At 41.4% G+C, this 26,131-nt stretch overlaps 3 protein-coding genes across 3 annotated transcripts in view; 1 reads left to right on the top strand and 2 right to left on the bottom strand.

Annotated features, from left to right (window-relative positions):
• The window catches only part of LOC118415570 (netrin-4-like), a 26,844-nt gene extending 18,740 nt beyond the window's left edge, over positions 1-8,104 (bottom strand). Inside the window, exons 1-2 of the mRNA XM_035820259.1 lie at positions 7,815-8,104; positions 6,396-6,904 (exon numbers count right to left, since the gene is read on the bottom strand). Of these exons, the coding sequence (XP_035676152.1) occupies positions 6,396-6,904; positions 7,815-7,875 (570 nt within the window). The 5' untranslated portion in view covers positions 7,876-8,104. The remainder of the gene's footprint in view (positions 1-6,395; positions 6,905-7,814) is intronic.
• A 1,849-nt stretch (positions 8,105-9,953) lies between these two features.
• Positions 9,954-22,119, top strand: LOC118415569 (urocanate hydratase-like). Its single transcript, XM_035820258.1, has 24 exons — positions 9,954-10,134; positions 10,681-10,811; positions 11,354-11,447; positions 11,563-11,622; positions 11,929-12,057; positions 12,367-12,428; positions 12,912-12,978; positions 13,232-13,288; positions 13,520-13,606; positions 14,421-14,458; positions 14,744-14,794; positions 15,063-15,125; positions 15,681-15,789; positions 16,195-16,265; positions 16,920-17,017; positions 17,240-17,315; positions 17,584-17,705; positions 18,115-18,185; positions 18,715-18,863; positions 19,205-19,254; positions 19,542-19,623; positions 19,932-19,980; positions 20,269-20,319; positions 20,708-22,119. The coding sequence occupies exons 1-24, from the start codon at positions 10,009-10,011 to the stop codon at positions 20,846-20,848; spliced, it is 2,034 nt and encodes a 677-aa protein (XP_035676151.1). The 5' UTR covers positions 9,954-10,008; the 3' UTR covers positions 20,849-22,119.
• LOC118415577 (mediator of RNA polymerase II transcription subunit 20-like) lies at positions 21,701-26,083 on the bottom strand. Its single transcript, XM_035820270.1, has 5 exons — positions 25,907-26,083; positions 24,028-24,170; positions 23,260-23,384; positions 22,624-22,755; positions 21,701-22,323 (listed from the first exon to the last, which is right to left on the bottom strand). The coding sequence occupies exons 1-5, from the start codon at positions 25,918-25,920 to the stop codon at positions 22,123-22,125; spliced, it is 615 nt and encodes a 204-aa protein (XP_035676163.1). The 5' UTR covers positions 25,921-26,083; the 3' UTR covers positions 21,701-22,122.
• Positions 26,084-26,131: the final 48 nt, after the last annotated feature.

Raw genomic sequence — 26,131 nt, 5'->3', positions numbered from 1 at the left:
CTTGATGATTAAGGAAAACTGACTATGTACTTTGCACAATCCTTTGTAATGACATAGTCTCTCAAGGGACATAAAGTACAGTAGTTTCCCAGCCCTTGTTTCTTGAAGGGGACACGAAGCAGCATTCCTGGCGGCGCAGTCCGGTGATTCACCGCGACCCGAGGATCTCTGGACGGTGGGAGAGGTGTCGTGACTCACGTTGGACAGTCGCTGGCTAGGTTCTTTGTTTTCAAAGGAACTCGCTTCGTCAACAGAAAGGTATTTCCAGTTGATAGCAAGGTTATACCAACTGGAAGCAGCATTAGATAGGAATGAAATGTGAAAACTTTTTTTCCATATTTCTGGAGAGGATTACATAAAGAGCAATGTTGCGTAAAGCTCATCGAGGTCCCCAATACGAGGCTCTTGTTTAATTAATATCAAGCAAGAAATAAAGAATGGCTCGATCTCTTAGCTTCTATTAGAAGCCAGTCTTCTCAACTTTCTAAAAGAGATTTCATTGACAGGCGCATATATCCTAAAGGAACAAAAAAGATTTAAAGAATGTTAGTTGACCAATACGGTTGAAAGAAAATGGAGACGAACGTAGGAAAGAATATGTAGAAACACCTTACCAAAGAGTTTCCTTCACATTCTTACACAGGAACCACCCCATGTTCATTCCTGGTATGTCCCAAATAACGGTCGTGCCCCATTCAAAACACCAGTCAGTCTAACGTTGCAAACAGTGCTGATGCTCCGGTCAGCTCTTCCCGCCACACACGACGACTGTTCTCACCCCCAGGATTACCCTGCAGTTTGATACTCTCGTACCCAGGGACCCACCTGCCAACCACTGGGACAGCACGTCACCGGAACGTACTGCGCCTGCGCGAACCCTGGTGTTTTGGGGCTTGGTTTGGTCAACGTTGCATTGAAATCCCGCTTGTTGCACAGTATATGTTAGAGACATGGTTTCATGTAAAACGTACACGGAGTTTTACCCTTATATACGCACGTACTTTCTTAAATGCGGCCCTTTCTGCATCACACTAGTTGCCCCCCTCTCCAATATGCGCACACAATAACAACACATGACACTTGTATGGGGGGAGAGCGCCGCCTGGTTCAGGTACGCCAGAAAAAGTTTAATGAGAAACTTTGCCGAAAGAGCAGACCAATATCATTGAAAAACTCTGTCCAAATACTTCGTGCATATTTTGCACTTCACATTTTCACCAAACAGAACAACATCAAACATTGCCGAAATTAACGACCAATTATACAAACACAGTTTAACTTTGACATTTGTGCATGGCATAATAAACTTACTTCATAGTACAGCTCATCGTCTGATACAACAATACATTGAACAATATTTTCTGACTATGTTGTTGGCGGCTACGCAACCCCTAAAAAAACCTTCCATTGTGTTTGAAGGCCAAAAAAATAGGGGACGTACACCAGAGCCCATTGCAAAACAACTTCCTTCTCTGGGTTTTCTTGCTAAATCACATTTGCAAAAAAGAAGACACGGCAGTAGCTGTAGCAGTGGCGACCTCGAATGACTATCTCAGCTTGTCACTTCCTCTTATCCATTGTCTGCACTCGCACACCTGGATGCCACTCCCTCATTAGTCTTCACCTGTGTACAACACTTCACCTGCATAACCTAACTGTGTTACTGCAGAAACGCAATTTCACGCTAATGACTACGTCAAACGCTAGAAATTGTGATATTAGTAAACCGGGGGTTTAGCAAGGTTTAGCATGTCTATACTTTTCGCGCAGGCGCAGTACGTTCCGGTGACGTGCTCACTGGGACCATCTAAACATATATATACAACCTGCCGCGCCATCACGACTTTCGTGTGTGATTTTTTACCTTTCACGCTAGGAACACAATGGTTAAGGATACCACAATATGAATTCGCAGTAAATAAATAAAGTCAGTATTTTGTTTATAATTCTTTCATTTCGCCGCCGTTATTGGGAGTGTGTAGAACGCGCGCATTTAATGGCTAATACAAATTTTATATACAAATGTAGGTCAGGGTAGAGATTTCGATCTTGCAGAATCAGTAAATTTAAAGTTTCGGAACTTTTCAACTTTGATTCATGTCAGTTTAGATCAATAAATTGACCTGAAATTTGATATTTTTAAATTGGAGACAAACCTAACATTTCCCTAGCATCTCAGAGACTCTGATCGCACTCCGATCACGATCTCTACCGGTTTCTTGCCTGTCCCCTATAGATATCCATGTACACGACAAGTAGTGGCTTAAATGTATTTATAAGTCTGTTTTAAATGGTCTGGCTTTATGGGCTTCGAACCTTTGGCTCAAAAGATTTGTGCGCACATGCTCGAAATGCCTCTCACGGAAAACATCCGCGGTGGCTTGTTTGGCCAGAACTGCAACTCTCTGACCTCTAGGTCAGCGAAGTGTACATGGGCCTGCTCGGAGTATGGCGGACTGTCATAAATTAGCGGGAAACAGAAGCTAGTCGACAGGAGTTGTGGGGAAGACAGTCGTTAAGCTTTAAAAGACAGGATGTATTGTATGACGCCTGGAATTTCTTGGAATTCGCGGCAAGAACTAAATATGTGTTGAAAGGGAAAGGCGTGGATGCTACAAGCGTTTAAAATTCTTTTGCAATCTTTGCGAGCGGATGTATCAAATTGTAAACCAGAAGCCAGGAATGGTTATGCTGTAAATCTTGTTCTGTTTGGTGAGCCATACTGAGATTACCCACACATTTGTATCGAATGTCTCACGGACAAAGTTCATATAATAAAAGCCAGTGCTTTCAAATACGTTATGTAAATACTTGCATTCGGGAAATTTACAAAATATTTGCAACTTCCTTTACTGAATGGTCGCTCAACAGAAGTAAAGGAAATATGTCATCTTTATACCTCGCAAAACATGCGAATGGTCTGGACGTGACAATCTAAGGCATTAATTTTTATTTTAACAGGAAGTAGGTCAATCTCCGTAAAGATAATCTAGTCTTGTGGGGCACTTACCAAGGTCACTATTGAAGGGGGCGGGGGTTTCTAGTTATTTTGTCCAATTGAAGACATTTTATGCATATTAACTTGCTCTACTTTGCTAAGTTACTTGTAAACACTGAACAAACAAAAAAGCAAATAACAACGAAAAAAGCTCATTACGTTGTAGGATAAACAAAATATAACGAAGTACTGAGACTAGAGTCTAGTTGCACCACAGATACATGTTCTTTTCCCATTGTGTTGCTACCATTGTTCCAACCGCAAACTCTGAAATACTTTTAACTCTTGCTTTTTACCGGTCGGGAAATCTAGAGAGTGTCGCGATCATAATCGAATTTGCAGTAACGTGCACCTTGTCCTGAGACCAATGCAACGCTACATGTTAACGCTCACTCGTGCGAACCCTGTGTGTAAGACAGACAGGTGCACACATCTGTTGAGACGACCACTTGTTTGGCTATCGTTTGATACACTTATGTCAACGTTTACTAATGTATTGAGTCATAGACTGCAATAGCCATACTATACCAATACCACTACTATATATGATCATCACATAATTTCCACGATCAGCTCACTCTAGATAACTTGCAAAAGTCATAAATATGAAATCTCTATAGTTGATCAATGGGTTGGTGCAGACATTACTTATTATGACTATAGATACGCAAAGAAGTCTCTTATCTTCAAAATCTTTTAGGAAGATATTGTAGCATTTATTCTTTTATTATTCATCTAAAATTGACGGATACAGGCGTTTGTGTCAATATCAAGCAATGCTAGGTACGAGAGTAACGTTAAATGTGTGTTTCTGTCAAAGGACGTTGGATACGAGAGTGATTTAATCGCCTCCGAAAAATATTCATAACCGTTACATAATGCGAAGGTCACCCATATTCATTCCCAACTGTTCAGAAATACTCAGGAGGATCTATTTTCGGCCAGCGGTGTCCGGCTGCATGATGGACGTGCGCGGTGGTCAGTGACATGCCGGCCGGACATTCTGGACCACTCGACGTTCCGGGGATGCTTACGACGTGCTGGGAGAGTTTGAAGGACAAGATGGCCCTCCCACCCTCAAGAGGGGACACATAAATCTTGCTCCCTGACGGAATAACCTTTATCTTATGCCACAGGAAAAAGAAGCCGTGCACTGAATGAAACATGCAGGGGGTTAAGCAGTTCCTAGTACTGGATATGGTTTTGGAAACGGTCAGACGTTTCATGTAGCTATAGCGACTTCCATCTTTATTCAGTGACACTGACAGCTTGTGCAGTGGATGATATCTGAAACGTCTGACCAGAAAAGAGAAGTAATGTTTAAACATAATTATTTGTCCACCCAATATCTGCTTGGAGATTGAGAGTTTGTGTCAAATGACGCCGGACACGAGTTCTTCTGCAAATATGTACTCATAAATACTAAATTGTAAAATGACAAATACTGGCTCGGTTAGTAGAAGTTCGTGAAACTACTATGAATTTGCTTTCAGAATATTGGGAGCTCTCTCTATAAAGATATCGTGAAGCTCACATCGTGCACACTCCCCCTGCCCGCATGTCGGACAGGCTTCAGGCAGTGGTGAGTCCTCCACACCTGTGTAAGAACCGTGCCGACAGACCTCAGACAAACGAAAATAAACTTCCACACGTTTCACATCCTCAGGAACAACATGAGAGAATTCAGGTCAGGCGCGGGGATTTATCCTAGTTTGTGGACGTATGTCACAGATTCAAAAGACACGGTGTTGGTAGGGAAGATTGTGAAACATTCTATTCTGTAACTACTCTTTCCTCGAAGAAACCGGACATTTTTTCGGCAGTGACTCCCAACATCTGGATCTTACACATACGGCTATTAGAATTCGAGTGTATGTTTTGTGTGTAGTATGGTGGAGTTGTTTTGTGATGAAGATTTTTACTATTGACAAATATATACGCCTTAAAGTAAATAGCTTTGATAGAAACCGTCTACATCATCAGGGCTTTAGAAGATCCCTTAGCAGAGACGGGGGTGCCATAGACGTTTTGCAAGTTATGATCCACTGTCCACAGAGTCACTTGTTATATCGCAGTATAACGTGACGCCACAGAAGCAGTGAATTGCTTATACCTTGACAAAGACGACTGGAGTCGGACAGTCTAAAATTTGGATAAGCTCAATATTTGTGTTGGAAATTACAGTTCAACTTTGATTCAGAGCTTTGATAGGCCTTTTTATTACATATAACAGACAACATGTAAACGGGAATGCTGATGTACAGCAATAGTGTCGGACAATTGAATTACGGCAAGAGAAAAAAAAAACAGCCGGCATTGGTCATGATAGTGAAAATGCTGGTAAAGGATATCTGTAGAAATGCAATATGAATCAGTTGTGGAAGCATTTGGTTTCAAGTAGGTATAGCTGAGATATGACAAGAATTTGAGTGTTGATGTTAGACGAGAACAAGGGGGAACCTTTCAGTAATAACTTAACAAACGCAATGTCAGATAAAGTTATTTATAGACTTTGTTACCCAGGGCAAGCCCAGCAATGACAGAAAGGAAATACTGTGCTCCCCGGTGTTAGGGGTGAGTTGACGTAAACGTACAGTTAGCGCCTCGAGCCAGAGCAGTGAAGCCGACCGTGCTATTTAGCGTCTAACTTTCGTAGTTCACTTACAGTCCCTGGAAGTTGACAAGAAATGAGTTCTCTTGGGGGGTGAGTCACTCCGTTTTAAGGCAAACAAAAAACAACTGATTTTAGAACGTAAATAATAAAACAAAACATTAGATCACTGTCTACGTAATAACAACACCTGTTCTCGTGCTTCACTTTTCTGAAACAGTTTTGAAAAAGGAAAAAGAAATAGACTTCCAAAAAGACAGAGAGCTAACGGAGGAATCCAGCCATGAGAACCGTGCGAAGAATTCCTGTCACTTTAGTGGTATTCCTTATAGGTATTCCTAGCACGACGTTTGGTTCCGCGGATTCCATGTACTACCGACTCGCGCGGAATCTCACCAATTCAATTTCAGCTAAGGGGGTCTGTAACAAATGGGAGTCAGAGCCCGAACGCTTTGCAACGCAAGCGTGGCTGGAAAGACGCGACCCGACAAAAGCGCACCCAAAGCCAATTACAGGTATACTATAGCTAGTATTACTATCCACAAGCGGAAGGAATTAGTCATATATAGTTGACTCGTCGCAGTGAAAACTCCCCAAAAGAATCAAGCCGATTCTTCGACCACTTGCTGATTCAAACGGGCGTGAGTCTCAGACCTACTGACCATTCATTTCAAAAGGTCTACCTTGACCATCGCAAAAGTTAAACTGGTCATGGTAGTGCTAAAAACAAGAGTGCTTCTACTGACTTTATTTGAGTGTTAAACGACAAAACAGTGTTTTACCCACCTCTCCTCTCGTACACGGGTCCGGGGCGGAGTACCGAGACGTACACAGGCTCCCCTCGGGGTTGACCCCCTCCCTCAGCCCGAAGGTCTCCGTGCAGTTGCGCGCGAAGTAGCTGTACGTTCTCCAGGTCTTCCCGTAGTCGGACGACCTCTCCAGCACCATGGCGGCCGGGCGGGGAGTTCGGAACACCATGACGAGATGCGTGAAGTAGAAGCGACTCTCCAAGTCGAGCTGGATGGTCTCTGCGCCGCCGTTGTTCTTGGACTGCCACCAGGTGCCGCGGTGCCCGGCCCCGGTGTCGGTCATGTGCCACGGGGGGTGCGCGCGGTTCTTCCTCCCGGAGTGACACTTGTAGCACTTCACCTTGGAGCAGGAGGAGGAGGAGGAGATGGAGCAGAAGTGCTCTCCGCCGTTCTCCCCGCACGTGGTCGAGGTCCGGAGCAGGCGGCCGATTGCCAAGTTCCCGGGCGGCGGATGACACGAATGCCTGTCACAGCGGCTGCGATAGGCTACATTAGAGACAATATCAAAAAACATATGTCACCTAAGGTTTTATGCAGTATGTTAACAGACTATCTATCTAGTGTAAAAATGATAGTTTTTTTTTCAGAATGTATTTTTTATCATATAAAAAAACGGTCCTTTGATCGACTAGTTAGGGCCCGGTCACATCGTCATACGATTGCAAACTGCAAAGGCATCATTAGAACGAGTTGTGAATATATGTGTAAGACAAAAGTCAGCTGCCTTGTTACACTGTGACGGAAAAGGCTGTATGAGTCCTATATTAGAGCCTTGTCACTGGTCACAGGTTGGTTCTACCTACCTACCTAAGTCTATACGATCTATATAAATCGTGTGACGGAATAACGACGTACGTGACTGTCCCTGGCCGATAGTCGTTACGCACGTGCTGGCTGTGTCGTCCAAGCTCTATTTGTCCTCGCAGTGCGTTTCGTTTGCAAACTGTCCATTTCACACACGAACATTTGACGTATCGCACTGAATGGCTTTTTTGTACACATTATTCCAACTCTTCAAGCCTTCTGTACAGTGATTCAACACTCCCAAATGCCTGGCATGACTGTGTTTTTGAAATTCTGACACGGGCTGTTCAAAAGCGTTTGGCGTTGTGTCCACGGGTGCCCTAACAAGACACACATGACGACTTGGCGAACACCAACGAATACTCGAGCTTCTTTCACGTACACAGTAGTTGCGCATCCCCGTATCCTATGTCTCTCTACATGCGGCACCCGTACAACGCTAATAACTCACAAATCGCAGTAGCAACCCTCTTTAATACACACTCCCGATAATTCTCTACGGGTACTATATTTTCCTCAGCATGTTTACGTAGCCTTTCGAACCCGATTTTTGACGAAGGCAGACGACAGGGAAATATTTTATCCCACATACCTTGAGCCGCTGCGGTAAGGGCCAGCACTTGTAAAGCCAACAAGAGGTGATGTGTGCCCATGTTGTTTGGAGTTGACACCAGCTGGAGCGCCGGGGCGGCTTGACGTCGAGTTCCTTTCCCAAACGCGTGTTGTACGGTGGCGAGCCTGCTCTCTCCGTGTCGCGTGGCCTGCCCCAGAGATGACTGTAAATATGTCTGTCACGCCGAAACTAGCCCGGCCGGCTCAGTGTTTACCGTGGCGAAACGCAATACCCAAACCACTGGAGGAATACTGTAGTCCGCAACCGCTCATTGGTCGCTGCTGCCACAATCGTCGCATGCTAGGGCACTGCGTCATCTCCAAGCAGATGTAAGGAGCCGCTTCCATGTTTTACGCATATGCCTGATATGGTTTTGCAAAATCTAGTACATCTTTGTGTAGTGCACTTTTTTCAACGAGTCGCCTGCTTTTGTAGAAAATACTCACGAAAAAAAGAATACTTAAGGCTACAAAAACACGTGTAATATACTGAGAATGAGTTGGATCTTTACATCTGCTTTATAGAGATTAAGCAGCCATCATCATCATCATAGAGATTTAGACACCAGCCACGTACCCGAACGGCTCATCAGTTTTAGGTTGACCGGTCGGTAGGTTGGCTCGTTTATCTTACGCCAGTCGGACTATTTCATGACTTCTCATTTGATGGTCGGTGTTTTTTCTTCAGATTAGCGCTGTTTTCTGACTGTTGGGCTCTGTGTGTGTAGACGTCACCGGAGTATTTTGATTAATTTCTAATATTTATTTTGCCCGAAGGGAAGTCTGGTTGGGACTAGACTATAAACGGTCTTCAGACAAGGTCTGAGAGCTTGCGAATTTACTCAGTGACACATCTGGACAATTGTACGATTGAAAACCACACACGTGTGTTATTTCTTTGTGGCGTGATGTGCTCTGAATTACTTTTGCAAGCGAAAAAGTAATAATATTTTCATCTATTATCTCAGAAAAGGCATAATATTTTTCTATAAAAGATACCAGAGAGCTAGCTTGCAATAGTATAGCATGATTACCAGGCCCAAACTCGCTCCACCACCATTGGCTTCATTCAATGTGAGGCGCGGTTTTTAAGACTGACCACTCATTGACCGTGTGTCAAAATCTAGTTCCCGTGTCCCCCAACGTTAACACACCGAAGATTTAAACGCTATCTTCACGGCAAGAATAGCCCGAATTGAGCGTGTCCAGTTTACGCTTCGCCGCTGTCACTCCGGAAAAACAACTTTTGTCTAGTTTGCCTTCCTTTTGACGCAGATGCGCTACTTGAAATTCTTTCTTAAAGCTTCGTTGATCTTCTGTACCCTTTCTTGTCACTCTCTGACATTTGCTCTCGAGGAGGGAGACAACTGTTAGCATAGCCGGGACTCGCTCAGGCGAACTCTAGAGTTCACCTTTAGCGACCTGACAAGCCTGTGCAAATATCCCGCCTTTTTAGTCCCTGTTGATGGACGATTTTCCCACAACAAAAGTGTGACGTCATTTCGAGAGAAGTTGACAACTGCAACTAATCTTTCGTATAGAGCTAAATGGGCGGAGGGTCTTCTTTTCTACATGGCGCAACATCGAAATGTCTGCGAGTGTGTCTACAGACCGATTCCTTCAGTTGCGATCATGAGCTCGAGGTTATTGACCCGAGGATCATCCTAATAATTCCTATCTATCAATAGTAGATACATTCGCACTATTGACAATATCATCCTATATTGTAAAGCAACAGGAAGCTTCACACTGCTGACAGGATGCTCCTGTCAATAGTACAGTGCAGTTGTGTGTGTTGAAAAGCTGGAGGGTCTGAAAACGTGAAACTCTTTTACCCCAACATCTGCTTGACGATTAGCGCAACAGATGTGAATGTCACTAATCAGCAGCGCTCCCAGCGAACCAAAATCAAACTGCAACTTTGACTTTGAATTCAGCCTCTTTCTTGATTCACGAAAATATGGCTTATTTTATGTCTAGCATTTTAACATCTATTTGTAGCTACTTGAATTGACGCTTCGTCCGACCTTTTATCTTTTACAATGACATTTCTTGTTTTACGACACCGCGTTGACGCACTTACCGTTTTGCGACTGTTACCCTCTGACCTCCACACCAGGACTCGTGAAAGTCGACTTACACAACAAACGACAACTCTTCACAACTTTTCCACGATGTCTTCGCTAAAGGATGTCTGTTCCGGGCTTCCCCTGGACCCGCTACCTCCGCAGAGGGACCGTGACGACTCCGTGCCCCACGCACCCGTCCGAACACCTCATTTGACCCCTGAAGAAGAGAGGGTAAGTAACTAAGTGTGGAAAATTCGCACTTACTGTCTCGCAGACGACAAATTTTTGCCAGTCGGCAAAAATTTGTCGTCTGCGAGACAGTAATTTAACGACCATAACGTTTCTAAGACTGCAGCTATAACATCAAGTTCTAATTATGAAGCTTTCCTTTACTTTATTTGCCGAACTATTTGCGTTGATGAATCTAAATCGCTTTTTTAAGAATGTAGGTGGGGAGGGGGTGCGTCCACATTGGGCGGGAAACATCAATCAAACCAAATGGAGACACGTGATTGGTTGGCCCTGGGGGTGTGTCCAAGGGCATGGCACCTGCTGTGTTAATTTCAATAACAACTTTTGATGATTTGCTCATGTTCAGTGCAAATGAAATAACAAAGAAGTGAACAAAAATTTAGGATTACAACACATAGCTACATAAGCATTTGAAAAAGTTTTTTGGAGTCAAAAATTACCGGTAGAATATCAAGATGTGATGATGTTAGATCTACATGTGTTATGACAATGAAATTATGCTTTTTCCTTTCTTTTCTCCTGCAGTTGGCCCTGCAGAATGCTCTGCGGTACTTCCCGCCTGAGCTGCATGGGGTCCTCGCTCCAGAGTTTGCTCAGGAGCTGCGAGACTACGGACACATCTACATGTACCGCTTCAGGCCTGAGTGTGAGATGAGGTGACTAATAAAGAAAAGTTATATCATTGCTATATTTTGAGACTCTGCCTCTGTATACGTCAACCTAGGTCAGACATCCAGGCAATAAGATATGCCTTTTTAGTTCACTGATGAAAGGCAGTGGATTCTACCTGAATCCTTGCTCGTTTCCAAAATCATATCCCTTGCTATTTGTAATTGCTATTTGTCATATCTTCTATCTACCTCTGTATCATTTTTTTAGCCTCCTTCCCTACATTCATAGCCTGGAATTGGCTCCCGAAGATTGCTACCCCACCCAGTCTTGTTGGCGAAGTAGCGAGCTGGGAGTGGACCAAAGCTAACAAGGCTGAATTCCAGGCTATTAGTATTACATTTATTTCTAAAGAAGTATGTAAACAAGTGGTTTGTTTTGCATAACTGCCTTCAGTCAAATAGCATGAGTTTTGTACAGTAGGCACAAGCTGTGTTTTAACACCCGCCTGTAAATGTTTGATCCACTCATGCCTGGCCGATATGCAGGTTTTAGTTGAAAGTCACCATGAATAAATTCCCTTCCCCAGAGCCTACCCCATTGATGAGTACCCGGCCCGTACCCGCCAGGCTGCTGCCATCATGCACATGATCATGAACAACCTGGACCACAGGGTCGCACAGGTGGGAAAATTTTCATTAATTAATTTTTATCTTTTAGGTAAATTTCATGATACATTGTACATGTACATGATTTTTTCAGAAGGAGACTTGACTTTTGTTTTGCACCTTTCCTCAGTTCCCCCATGAACTGGTGACCTATGGTGGCAACGGACAAGTCTTTGGGAACTGGGCACAGGTAAGGACCATAAATGTCAGAATCATGTTCTAAACGAGGTCCCAAGGACAGTGCAGTGTAATGTCATTCGCGACCCTGGGATTGGTAATTTTACTTATTTTATAAATCCTACAAATGCCAAGACTTTAATAGAATGGTACATGTACATAATCCTTTGGTACATATACCTATCTCCAATGCTATCATTACAGGTTAATGTTGCAAATGCAAAACCCGTTCTGTTTTACCATCAAGTTGTATGGGTGCCTATATGTTATTTTCATAATCATGGACACTGACAAAGTGTTTGACCCACATGTTTTTTAGTTCCTGCTGACGATGCAGTACCTGTCTGAGATGACCGAGGACCAGACGCTGGTCATGTACTCCGGCCACCCCGCCGGACTCTTCCCCAGTCACAGGGGAGCTCCCAGGGTGGTCATCACCAATGGCATGGTCAGTAGGGGTCATAGAAATTTAAAAGTCTTCAAAAATTAGTTTTAAGTATAGGTGAAATGATTGTTTTTTGGATCAAAGATGTTAGACTCTTGTCATTTCTTAAGTCGTATTAGTCATAAGTTTTGAAAATGCTGGCCTATGACTATGAGATTGCTTTGACTGCATTCATTGATGTTGCTAATGCCCAAAACATTGGCAGATGCATTTGATATTTATCCATTGATTGTTTGGGTTAGGTATGTAAGGTATTCTTGTGAAACCTCTCAATGCAGAAACAAAAACATAGTTTGTTTCTTACCACTGTAGGTTGTTCCTAACTACTCCTCGAGGGAAGAGTATGAGAAAATGTTTGCACTTGGAGTCACCATGTGAGTAGCCTAGCTTTTGTTGTATCCAGGAAGGGGGTTTTGGTCCAATGGGAGGCATTGTTCATGTTTATGTCACCCTATAGATTGATTTGTATTAAGTTTGATATGTGGCTACTTGGGCCCTCTAGTGGTATTCACAGGCCGACACCCCCTTGCTGATATAGCAGGGGGGAATAGTCCATAGTCAGCTGGCACACGCACACGTTTTTGGGAAAATGTATAACTGGCACCTTTTTCATACATCACATGACATGTACTCTTTTGATATACTGGTAAATTTTACATTTCACTCCCTTGTAGGAATTTGTTGTTCTTTCCTATATATTATAATCATTTTATTGATTGTTGTTCCAATACAATCTCTAGATATATTGTTGTGCTGTAGGGTGCCGAATCCTGTACTTAGACATCAAAAACTTAACGTATGTGAAAAGTATATTATTGTTTGCCATTGATTGCTTTATCTATTCTTTTAACGACCAGGTATGGCCAAATGACTGCAGGAAGCTACTGCTACATCGGACCACAAGGAATCGTTCATGGAACCACAGTATGTTCATCATCTTATTTCATTAATAAGTCCCTCAAAAAACTTTCAGCATTGGCTACCTTGGTAATGCTGTGGCTCTCTGGTAGGTGGTCATACTTGCAGAGAATTTCTCTATAGTAAGTTTTTCTATACTAACATTGACATAACTTTCACTGTGATTAGAGTCAAGTAGATTTATGTAGCTGGTTGATGTTTGTATTAATGTTGTCAACTTAATTATTAAAATATGTAAGTGACTTTTTGCATATTTCAGATCACCGTAATGAATGCTGGCCGCAAGTACCTGGGGTTGAACGACCTGACTGGAAAGGTAGAAACATAATATAATACTAGTATGTACAATATTAGAATTTAGGTACCCTGGAAACCTCAGATGAGTTGCCACTTTTCATGTTGATAATTCATACGTTTATCCGAAACTTCATCCGTTTTTACTAGTAAATGCAAAACATTCTATTTACCATCTATTGAATGTACTTTTTCAAAAGAATACACTAACTATACTAAGAGATGGATGTAATATGTCTTTGTATGTCTGCAGGTGTTTGTGACATCAGGGTTAGGAGGAATGAGCGGTGCCCAGGCGAAGGCAGCCGTGGTGGCCGGCTGTATCGGAGTCATCGCAGAGGTGAGGATGACCTCCTGTGTTTAAGCTTTGTTTTCATGATACAAGACAAACATTACATGTACGCTTTACTATATACACGTCACTTCCCAGTAAAAAGTTTACCATGCTAAACCCCCATTCACCTGATGAGTCACCCTTGCACCTGAACTCACAGTTCTCCTGTTATGGATGAGTTACTCTGTGATGTCAACAGTTAACAGTGTTGATGTTGTACTCTATACAGTGAGATAATTGTGTTACCTTAAATAGTCACACACATACACACACACAGCTGTCAAAACTATACTTGTTTGGTTCTAGTATCCTTTATTTGAAATGAAAAGTGTGGCATCTTTTATTTCTAGAGATGTGATACTGGGAAAGTGATCTTGTCTTTAGGGTTGTTGCTCTACTCTGGTAGAAATGAGTACATAGCTTTTGTTAGGGGCTTCCTCCCGGATGAGACATAAAGCAGGAGGTTCCTTGTTTGAGGAGAGCCACACCTATGTTTTGTAAAAATTTGGAGGCATACATGAGATATTCAACAGTTGAATGAATGAATCATTACCGCAAATGTTGTTGCTGTAGTGAGTGAGAAACAATGAATGACTGAACAGAGTTGAGCTCTCATCTCTACTATACAAATTCAATGAACCTGACTCAGTTTTGGGCTGACAGTGAATTGAATTAAATTAAATGCTAAAATAAAGACACAGGTGCACTGCGGAAGTGAGAACAAAAGACTGTGTACATATCAGAGTACCACAACTTCTACACTGTCCATGGACCATGACATATTTCCTGTTTATAATATTGACTGTTGCCTACATTACAGGTCAGCGAGGATGCTCTGACAAAAAGACACAAACAGGGGTAAGGGATAAAACATTGTATGTTCATTAGTTTGTGTATCAGTTCATTTCTTTCTTTCTTCCTTCAATCGTCTGTTTGTTTATTCCCTTCTTTTATCGATCAATGTACAATAAACTTGTTACAAGGTTTACACGTAGCATCATTATTCAATCAGTATCCCAGAGCATATAAAGTATGAAATAAATTATATATACATCATACTTACCTTAAATATCTAACCTTAGCTGCTGGTTGTGTCTTTTATGTAAGAAAATGACATTTTCCTGTTTATTTTATTTTTTGCAGATGGTTAATGGAGACAACCTCCAACCTGGATGAATGTATGAACATGATCAGGTACAAGCATCATCGTACTGTAATGCCACTTAATGTTATTCATTGCCTTGCTGACTGGAGGATTCAAACCTTGTGACATAGAATAGACTTATCTGTATTATAATTTCATTCTTGAGGGTAGGAGTTGGCCTTTGACACAAGTTTACTAGTTTTCAGTGTATGGATTTTTCACCTTTTAGACTGAAGTTGATATAGAACTACAAGACAGGTAATTGGCACAAATGATGCATCTAGAGTTTACCAAACTTGATATTTCTACTTTCTCCAGGAGGTACAAGAGAGAGAAGAAGACAACCAGCATTGGCTACCTTGGTAATGCAGTGGATCTCTGGTAGGTGGTCTGATGCTTCCAGTAGATTTGTTTATATTGCTGTCATGGCCAGTTCTGAGGATTGAGGCAAATTTCATTGTTTATAGGCCATTTTATGTACAAATGTAGGTATAGGAGCCCCTTCATTGAATAGCTTTAGATTGCATTTGAAATTGAGTTTGTAATGGTTTAGATATGAATGGTTGAGGTCTTGATTTGGTGTGATACATTGTAAATTCATTTTCACAGGGAAATTTCTCTATTCAGTTAGTGTTTTGATTGTTCTACATAACCGAGAAAAAAAAGCGCCTTTTGTTATAAGACTTATAACACAGTCTTTGTAGTTGAACTGAGGTATTTGCGGTGTTATTGAAGTTTGTGGTTGAAACAAATCTGTGTTTCAGTTAGTGTTGCTTAAGTGATACAACAGAAACATATATTTGCGGAGTAATGATTTTGCAACTTGGAGAGATTTACAGTACTAGTAACCAGCTGCTGCAGTGTGCCTGCGAAGCTCTTACAGATCTTTATGGAGATGTGAAAAAGTTTATTTGCCATGTTGTGTGTGTATCACAGGGAGAGATTTGTGCAGGAGTATGACAGTACTGGTGAACTGTTGGCAGATCTGGGGTCGGATCAGACATCCTGCCACAACCCATACGGTGGGGGGTACTACCCAGTACAGGTCAGTCATACAACATGTATACATACATCAATACATCATAGGTCAGTGTCACAGATATACAATTTATCACTCTGAAAATAACATAGCCAGTTAAGATTTCAAAGGACACATGCTGGAAGACCATTCTTGGAAGAAGTTATTTCAATAGATGCACGATGTACATGTACAATATTCGATAATGAAAACAGAAATTCAACGTTAAGGTAATTTTTTTGCAATTGAGTTTCATTATCAAGGGCTCAAAAAGTATGATATCTGTTTTTAATTTCCAACGATTTACAGTGTGATGTACGTTGTGATGTGAAAATTTACATTTGTTGAATTTCCTTGCAAATAAGTTAGTTGTATGTTAGTGGAATTTCGGTAGTATGTGCTACATTTTGTACCGGTTACTGGTTATTCCAGTTGACGTTTGCTGAGGCCAATGAAGTAATGCACAGTGACCCCCTGAGGTTCAAGAACTTGGTGCAAGAGAGGTTTGTTGTGCTTTATGCTGTTTTTTAACATTAGCATAATTTTTTATATTTCTGAATCTGTTTTTCCTAGGATTAGAAATTAATGAAGTTGATTATCATTTTTATTTGCTATTAATGTTCACATATCAGAAAGGGACCGCGTGGCACGATCGGGAGCGCGTTGGTCTCAGGCCCGAGAGGTCCCGGGTTCAAATCCGCTTGCCGTGTCACCGATCTTGTGCCCTTGGGAAAGGCACTTTACACGACTTTCCTCACCTAACTCAGGTGTAAATGAGTACATAGCTGCGGCTAGTGGCAGTGACAGGCCTTTGTGGTGGTGAAAGGCCATAGGGGCATGTTCGGGCATGACGCACCCGCCATGACACATGAGTCAGGGGTAGGAGGAACCCCTTGCATCCTTGGTCGGAAGTCCTCCTAGGAGACGGAAACTCCAAACAACAAACCTCTGTGGATCTGCCGCTACCAGCCCAAAGCTGCCTAGGCAGATCCGTGTAATGAGTTGTATCATTGGCAAATAAATGAAATGAATGAAATGAAATGAAATGAAAGAGTTGTTTTGGCATACTCTTGCTCAGAAAGATACTTATAAGCTTCACCCATCTTATAGTACAGTTTGTATCCTAAGATGTTTGATTTATTTGTTTTGTATCCCAGCTTACGTCGTCAGATCACTGCCATCAACAAGCTCTCTGACAGAGGAATGTTTTTCTGGGACTATGGAAATGCCTTTTTGCTGGAGTGTAAACGGGCTGGTAGGTACATTTGTATGACTTTGAAGTCCTTGTTTGATTATTCAGCATTTTCTAATTGCATTAATTGTGATTAAGGGTTTAAAGAGTTTAAAGCTGAAATATTGCCATTGCGTGTCATATTTTTCGCATTGTATTTACAGATAATATTACTGTACCCAATACTCCCACACTATCTGGTTATCGTTTCAGAATGTATCTATTTTCTGGTCCTTGTTTTTTCAGGTGCTGATGTCAGTAAAGAAGGTGACACCTTGGGTACCAGGTTCCGCTACCCTTCCTATGTACAGGATATCATGGGGTAAGGAAACGTATTTCCTCCATAAGTAACAGTCCTGGTAACAGTTTAAAATACATGTATGAAGTTCTGTCATCATGCAGTCTCAAAGTATGACCCAAGTGTCTTTTTTGGGGCCTGGACCCTCACTTGTCTTAAAGGGCACCTGCTAGATTTGTAGAATTTTTGGATACTTATCCAGTCATTTTAAGAAATATGTTGTCAATAATTTTGCACAATTATTAATAGAGGGAAATGTTTTGTCCTACTAATCAGTGCATTCTTCTCCCAGTGACATTTTCTCCCTGGGTTTCGGTCCGTTCCGTTGGGTGTGCACATCTGGGAACCCTAACGACCTGGCTACCACTGACGAGATCGCAACTTCAGTACTTGAGGACATCATTAACAAAGGAGGTACAACTGTGGTCCTCTTCTGTTTAAATGGTTTTGGTGGAACGAGTAGTGTGAAAATGATTTTCTAGAGTGTTTGATGTGATTATTGTGATAATAAAATGTTGTCAAGACGGGTAAAAAATGTAAGAGAAAAGATGGCAAAAGAAATTCCTGGACACTACTTGACATATTGACGTATTGTAAGCCCCTCACAATTCAGCCCCTGCAGCGAAGAGAGACCAGCCTGATAATAATGATGAGAAAAATGCTGAATGAAACAGACAGATGACCAAAATATTCTTATCCTTTGAGTTCGTTTATCAAATTCATTTGTCACTTTGTCAGCTTAACACCAGAAGAAAGATGCTGTGTTGCACTCAAATGTACCATGAAATTATATACATGTTGGATCCTGTATTGTTTTATGCAGTTCCTGAGAGTGCCAAGCAGCAGTTCCAGGATAACATCAGGTGGATCAAGGAGGCAGGCATCCACAAAATGGTTAGTATGGCAGTCCTGCAAGTTTTGCTTGATGTGAAGACATAATGCTTTATCTACAAACAATTGCAGTTGCACAAACTGTTGCAGTTAGTTGTGTACTTGTGCCAGGGTCTCCTCTTCTTTTCATTTGTTTTGAGTGGATCAAAAACTCTGATCTCAAGTGTAGGTGTTGGGATCAAGCATTTTCTGATTTTCCCAATGTTTGAGGGGCTTTCAGAGAAGCAAGTCAATCAGACTCATCTTTCCAACCCATCTGCTTAGAGACTTCAAAACCCCCAAAGGTTCATGATTTCACAAGGGGCAATTACTGTCCTATGTACTGACACTGATTGACAGCTACTTTAGACTCTTGCATGTACATCTTTGACTTACAGTGAATTAGTTGTTAACCTGCCTACCTTTCCTTTCCTGCAGATTGAGGGATGTTCATTCCGTGATGTTGTCTTGCCCTCCTTCCACAGTGCCCTGTAGAATAAATGTCTTGGCCAAGTTGTTAACATGTATAACTACATTACATCTTTTTTCCCAGGTTGTTGGCTCCCAGGCCCGTATCTTGTACGCAGACCGTGTGGGTCGGATCGCCATCGCCACCACGTTTAACCAGGCAGTGGCTGATGGGAAGCTACAGGGGCCGGTAGTCATCAGCAGGGACCACCACGATGTCAGCGGGACAGACAGGTCGGGAAATGTTGTTGTTGTTTTGTGACAGTACTGGTTTGAGAAAGGGGTTTTTTTGGGTGGTTGATAATATTGCCCAAATGTTTCTTTTTGACTGTGATGTAAATTCTTGAAAAACTGATATTCTGTGGTGACCACAATACATTCGAAATCATTTCATCATTCGCATACTAGTACATGTACTAAAACTAGTATTAAATTACAATACAGACAGCATGGAATAATAGCTGCTCCAGACCCTTACAATTTAGCCCCCCTATTATAAGCTCCTCGTAATTCAGTCCATGGCTGCAAGAGATTATGTCGGCCCACCCAATATAATCAATTTTTTTTTCTTATAGTCCTTTCAGAGAGACCTCCAACATCTACGATGGGTCAGCATTTTGTGCTGGTGAGTTGCATTACTATAGAACGATACAAGACCTACCCTCATAACAGTTATCATCACAATCCGTCTGGTGGTTGTTAAGTTATGCTGACGACAATTATCCGGAAACAAAGAAAAACAGACAGACCAAAAACTAAACCTCCATTTCTTATGGAAGTAACAATACCTAAATTTCATGTTCAATTGTGTTTGTCCTGATGTATATGTTAGAATAGCATGGTTGTTTATCTGTATCTAAATGTATGATACATTACATTATTGGATTGATGAAATGATAATCACTATTTCAGACATGGCTGTGCAGAACTTTGTCGGTGACTCGTTCCGAGGTGCCACATGGGTGGCCCTACACAACGGTGGGGGGTGTGGCTGGTAGGTGCAACTTCCTTTTGCCTGGTCTTCTAACTTCTGTGATTGTTAGGCATGTACTTTTACCTTTACCTACATGTAGTCCCATCCTCATGTCTGAGGGTCGGGACTATGGTAGCGTCCAGTATCAGCCTCCTCCACTCCCTTCTGTATCTGGCTCTGTGGGCGCACTCAGCCAGTGGCTTGCCCATCCACTCTTCGATGTACTACTACCTTTATATCAAAGTCTTCTACTTTGGGCCATTTGGAACCAAAAACTATGCTATACAGGCACATTTATTGGAAAATAACATCCTTTTTCATTCCCACAGGGGTGAAGTTATGAATGGTGGGTTTGGTCTTGTGCTGGATGGTTCAGAGGTAGGACTGTCTTCTCTTTACATAGTCAAAATATGTTAGCTATAAGATTAAAGCCTTGTTATCCTACATTGTATATAAAGGAAAGGGTAGCTGTACCTTTCAATGTTTATGAAGTCAAGTCTTTGGAAATACATTTTGATTTAAAGGGAACGTTTGTTGTGCAGAGGTTGACATACCTTAACCATTTTTGTCGTACTTGCTGGAAATTGATTTGTTGGTAATCATTTTCCAGTAATTTCCAGTTACAAATAGTAAATAATGAGCTTTTTCACCCTCCCACTCTAACAGGATGCTGGTGAGAGGGCCAAGATGATGCTTCAATGGGACGTCTCCAATGGGGTAATTGATATAAGACATGTCTATATCTGTGCCAGGGAACAAAGGAAAACAGTTCATATTTTCAGTATTTCCCAACCGTTGAGAAGTATAGTGGTGTTAACTGTTTCACCTCTATTACTGTTAATTGACAACTGTTGTATTATATTCCTTTACGTTTGGGACCGCATTGTAAACATTTGCATAAATGATAAAGCACTGTACACATGTTAATACTTTACAATCGTGACTGCATTCTGTAACTGTATGCAGTGACACCTAGTGCTGCAGTGCAATGTGTGAACCAGTCAGAATGTCCATTGCCTTGAAGAAGGTGACAGTCATCAAAACAAAGTAACGGTTGTGTAGGCATCTCTTAATATTCATTTCAAAATCCTTCTCTTGCTCCCAGGTTGCTAGGCGGAGCTGGTGTGGCAACCAGAATGCGAAGGAGGCGATCTGCCGTGCCATGGACCAGAACAGCAAGCTGAAGGTCACCATGCCTCACGCGGTGGAGGACGAGACTCTACTGGAGAGGGCATTCCGCAACTAACAACAAACTACATCATTATGGAAGCTCATCTGTGTTGGTAGTAATCATAGTACAAAGCTTAACTTTCTTCCAACACAAAAAACACTTGGATCAAATTTCCAACGACCACTGTCCCTTCAGGATCAATACTGATGACAAATCACTTCAGAAGAAATTTTGCTAGTTTAGCTTTGTACTAAAACTACAATATATCATTTTAGAAGGAAAGCAATGCTACAGTGTAAAACTGATCTTAGAAGACAAGCTAGGGTCCCCATTACTGTATGTTAGAACCACAAACAGTTCTAAAGTGGAGTGTACAATCTTGTACATATATATGTACATGTAACATTGAAACTAAGATATTCCCAAACCTTTATGTAACTCTTGCTGCTGTTAGTTGCAATCTTGTCATTAGAACAAACATTGTGAAAAAAGATGACCACTTTCTTTTTGAACTCTACAAGGCTTTTTTTTAGAAGATGCAGAAATGTTTAGAAGATGGTTGGTGCCAAAGCTAAGCTATGTTGTGGTGGCACATATAGATAGATCCAGAGCTTCCTGCTTAGTATTATGTTTGTCTGTACTTAAAAGAAAAGGCCGATGTAAAACTTGACTGGGCAGTCTTTTTAGAATTTCAAAATGTTCAGTACTTGATGTTGATAAAGGCTTGACATTAAGATAATAAGATATGCAAGGTAACAGTTACTAAAGCATCTGTTGGAAGTTTGCAAATTGAAATTTGCAAATGTCTAGTTGCTTGTGATGAATAACCATTACACTGTGTTTAAATACTTTGTTCTCAAGATAGACAAACTGATATCAATAATATAGAGACTGAAAAAAGAAGCCATACATAAAATGACTTTTGTAGGACAATTTTATTGAACTATTTGTTTGAAATCACTGAGTGTGACATAGATTTGGCATATTTTACCTCTAGATCTTGTTATAGTGACAACACTATTGTAATAGTTTAAGCTGTCCAAAAAAAATTGGTGTTGGAAGAGCTGCTAATAACTTATATTAGGCTATTAGATAAGGAATCAATCAAGATTAGAATGAAGTTTGAAGTTAAATCATGTTATGGTAACAGTTGTGGACTTGAACATTACAAATTCATATTATATATGATTGACAGATCGGAATTTGGAGCCTGGTAGCACTCAGAACTGTTGTTGCTATTATAGTTTGTTGTTAACAAGGAGGTTTTAACCTACATGGCCTTAGATAGTGATAAGAAACAGTGCATTAAGAAATATAGAAAAATAAAATATCACATCAGCTGTTTGTCTCTACTTGTTCCCTGTGCTTTTTCTGTAGTTGTTGAAGTGTTCTAAGTACTGCAGGATGGTGTCTGTTGGGGAGTATATCCCATCCTGCTTGCTGGCTAGGACTTGTGGGATAGCTGGCTTGTTGTCTCCCATGAATGTTCCCATGAACTCTGTTAGGAGACTCCAACAGTCATTTGGTACCACACATGGTGTGTATTCAACCTGGGGAAGGGGAGCAGAAAGAACCAGTATGAAATCACTTTTCATTACCTTAACCTAGGATAACCAACTTGGACCCCTACTATTTTTGATAACTGTGGTGCTTAGGTCCTTCAGTTTTACATCCCATTTGATGAAATTGTCCCTGACCAAAGCTAGATTTTTACCAGTAAGGAAGGAAAATTGTGTAAAGGGCCTTTCCCAAGGGTGCGATATCAGGGCCCACAAGGAGAAGACACTATACATGTACGTGTTAGCTCTAGTTTGTCTTAATTTAAAAAAAAATCTGACCAACATTCATACCTCTACTAGTATTCCTCTGGAGCTTGCCGTTGGTCCAGTTGTCACAGTTCCAATCTTCACTATGAAGTCTACATACTCGTATCTTGGTCCCTTCACCTCAATCTTAGCTCCTTTCCTTGGAGCGTAAAAACCCTTGTAGGACAAAATAGCAGAGAGATTATTTCCACAAAGCTCAGGAATCTGTTGGTGAATTGTATCACATGGGTCAAATAGGAAATCTTGTATGTAGGAAATAAAACAAGCAGTGCAAACTCAGCAAATCTACAGCCCTCTTCAGTATGAATTACCAACCACAGACTCACATGTCCACATAACCACATTACTGTTTAATTAATTTCATGTAGCAGTGGTTTTATTCTTCATTAGGAGGAAGAAGTATTTAAATCCGAGGTTAAAACAATTCTGTAGTACAGTAGTCATACAAAAAGAGACATGTTTGTGATGTCAAGGTTACTTTTTATTGATAAGAAAAATAAGTTGTTGATATGGGTCAACATTTTAGAAATATAAAATGGAAGAAAAATGACCAAGTTATACACATGTAAAGAAAAAAATCAGTGTTACTTTAACTTTTCTATTTCTATTCATATTCATACAAATAAAATGGGGAAAACAACTTGTAGGATAACTCTTCACCTTGAGTTTTGTCATGAGCTGGTCAAAGTTACTGTCAGCTACAAGACATGTGCCTGAGTCCATGATGGCAAAACAGGTGAGGGGGTGTCCTGTGCTGTGCATCACATGGGCTGTTTTAGATGGAGCTGGCAAAAAACACAGTTGGGTCAAGCAGCATTAAAATTTTACTTTTCTTAGTTATCATGAAACAAATACATCTCAGCCACTTAAGTTTAGTTTTGACTTTTGTCATAACATTTCAACCCCTTTGTCTATAGCAACATCTTCATCTGAATCTTCTGCATCTGCTAAGTGGGTTTAGTCCTGGCTTTGCACACAGTAAATCATAGGTTTGAATTCCAGCAAAATCATTTTGACTTTACAAAATTGTACATACGGCTTCTCTGGGCAGCACTCAGCTCTTCTAAAAAGTGTTTGGACACACAGTACTAGTGCTACTAGTAGTGGACTAATAGTGCATTTATCTCTGCATTACTAAGTACTGCTGTGTGAACTAACTACTATAGTATTAGCAATCTACATGTAACAGTTAACTAAGATAGAACTTACTGATGGAATGTCCTGACATGTAACTGTGTAAGTTTCACAGTCCACACAGAAGGGCCCAGCCTTTGTTGTGACTCTAACTAAGTTAGAACTTACTGATGGAGACCATACAGAACGACCCTGCCTTGGTGATGGCTCTAACTAGTAAAGTTAGAACTTACTGATGGACTGTCCTGACATGTAAGTTTCACAGTAAGTAACTACTAGCAAGTTAGAACTTACTGATGGACTGTCCTGACATATAAGTTTCACAGTCCACACAGAAGGACCCTGCCTTGGTGGCTCCGGTGGCCTCCAGTCGTCGCTGTAACATCTCCACAGCCTGCTGTCCACTCTTCCCATCAGGCACCGGCCACTGGCTCACACTGCAAGGTGCAGGTGGAGGGTGGTGTTTACATTTACTATGGCACGAGAACTTATAGCCGCAGATAGAGACTGTCGGGTTAGGACTAGCCTTTTGCATGCAGTCTTTTACAGTAAAAGACTACATGCAAAAGACTAACCTTAAGGCTTAACCAAACAGTCGCTATTTGCGGCGGCTAGAGAACTTACAATCCTCTTTTCAATCTTGGTAAGGAATTCAAGAACTTCATACTCAGACTCACACATCGTAACTGATCTACGCTGTTTTCTCCTTATCAGTTAGGAGTCAAGACAATCACGAATGACACAAAATGACTGTATGAGCTGAGGTACACGAAAAAGCAGAGAGAAAATTTGGAAACAGCGGACAAAGGCAGCTGAGCTGAAGCCTAGCCTCGAAATTAACAGGAGGGTCTGCATGGGGGGTCTTGGTAACGCTTAACGGTGAATTCAGGAGGCCCGGTAACGTTTAACGGTAAATTCAGGAGGCCCGGTGACGCTTAACGGTAAATTCAGAAGGAGTTACAAAACATAACACCGTCGAAAGTAGCATTGATGTGCATTCCTATTCATACAACGCTAGAGTAGTTATATCAATGGGGGAAAATTTCCGACCCTAAATGACAAAGCAAAAGGTGCCCAGAACCCGGAGGAATGACAGGGACATTGTCCATGACATCTGTAAATTGACGCAGGCAGAGTTCCCGGCCTGCCACAGAGACGGCGGCAGCAAATTTCTTATGGGGGGATTGAACTATTGTTTCAGCACATGGAGCGCCGAAGGCGCGACGCATCCCAGGGGGGTCCGGGGGTATGCTCCCCCGGGAAAATTTTAAAATCAAGACCCTCTTAAATGCTGTTTCCTGCATTTTCGGCAAATTTTGCTGACTGACTAAGCTAGGTTGATTTTGACATTTTCATCAAATTACACAATGATTATAGCTTTGGCCTCCACCCCCGACATATTTTACCATTTCGAGCTCAGAAGGCACGAGACGTTGCAATATAAGTCCGAAAAAAAAATAAAATCTGAACCGTCTGAAACGCCATTTACTGCATTTTGAAGGACACATTTTGCTGTAAGACGAAGCTAAATTAAATGACATTTTATCAGAGAGAAAAAGTTTTTGTGCCTACCCACGCCCCTAAATATTTTCACCATGTCATCGTGAGCGCCAAAGGCGCAAGCCGTCGCAAGGAATGTCCGGAGAAACCTTATTTTCTGCATTCTATGAGTACTTTTTGCCCGAAACTAAGCTAAGTTTACACTGAAATCTGTATGAGTGATAAAGTTTTTGAGGGCGACGCTTCCGCAACATATTTTACCCTGTCCAGAGCCGAAGGCCGGGAGGCTCGGAGAAAATTTTGAAATCTGGACCCTTTGAAACGCCATTTCCTGCATTTTGCGGGGTTCTATCTGGCATTTGACTTCGTATGTATAACGGGTTACGAAGAATTTCTTGGTAACGCTTAACGGTGAATTCGGGATAACAAATAACGGTTAACGTTGAATTAAAACGACCAATAACGCTTCACGAAGAATATACCGATAACGATTAACGATAAATTAGAGAGGGTCGGTAACGATTAACGGTGAATTAAAATGGCTCGTAACGCTTAACGGAAAAAGGCATGCAGACCCTGTAACAGGGCTTATTTTCCGTTTGCAAGGTACGAGCTTCCACAAAATAGCTAAAAAGTTGTCTGAAATCGATAATGAAAACAAAGAAGCACTTACCATGTGACACCCATGTTGTTTAGTTTTATAAAACGGTAAAACTTAAGCAGTGATGCGAGGAATTCTCAGATTTCTAAACTGCGGACGCCATCTTTGTTTGACCTTTCACCCTTAATTGCCGGGAGGATACCATAACCAAAATCGGGTAGATATAAACACAAGGAATACTTTAAATAAACACAATTGATAGAACTTTCCAGAGAAATCTAATACAGATAGCTAGTT

This window comes from Branchiostoma floridae, chromosome 5 (assembly GCF_000003815.2).
Source record: "Branchiostoma floridae strain S238N-H82 chromosome 5, Bfl_VNyyK, whole genome shotgun sequence".
NCBI lineage: Eukaryota > Metazoa > Chordata > Leptocardii > Amphioxiformes > Branchiostomatidae > Branchiostoma > Branchiostoma floridae.
This window is presented reverse-complemented; position numbering and strand designations above follow the sequence as displayed.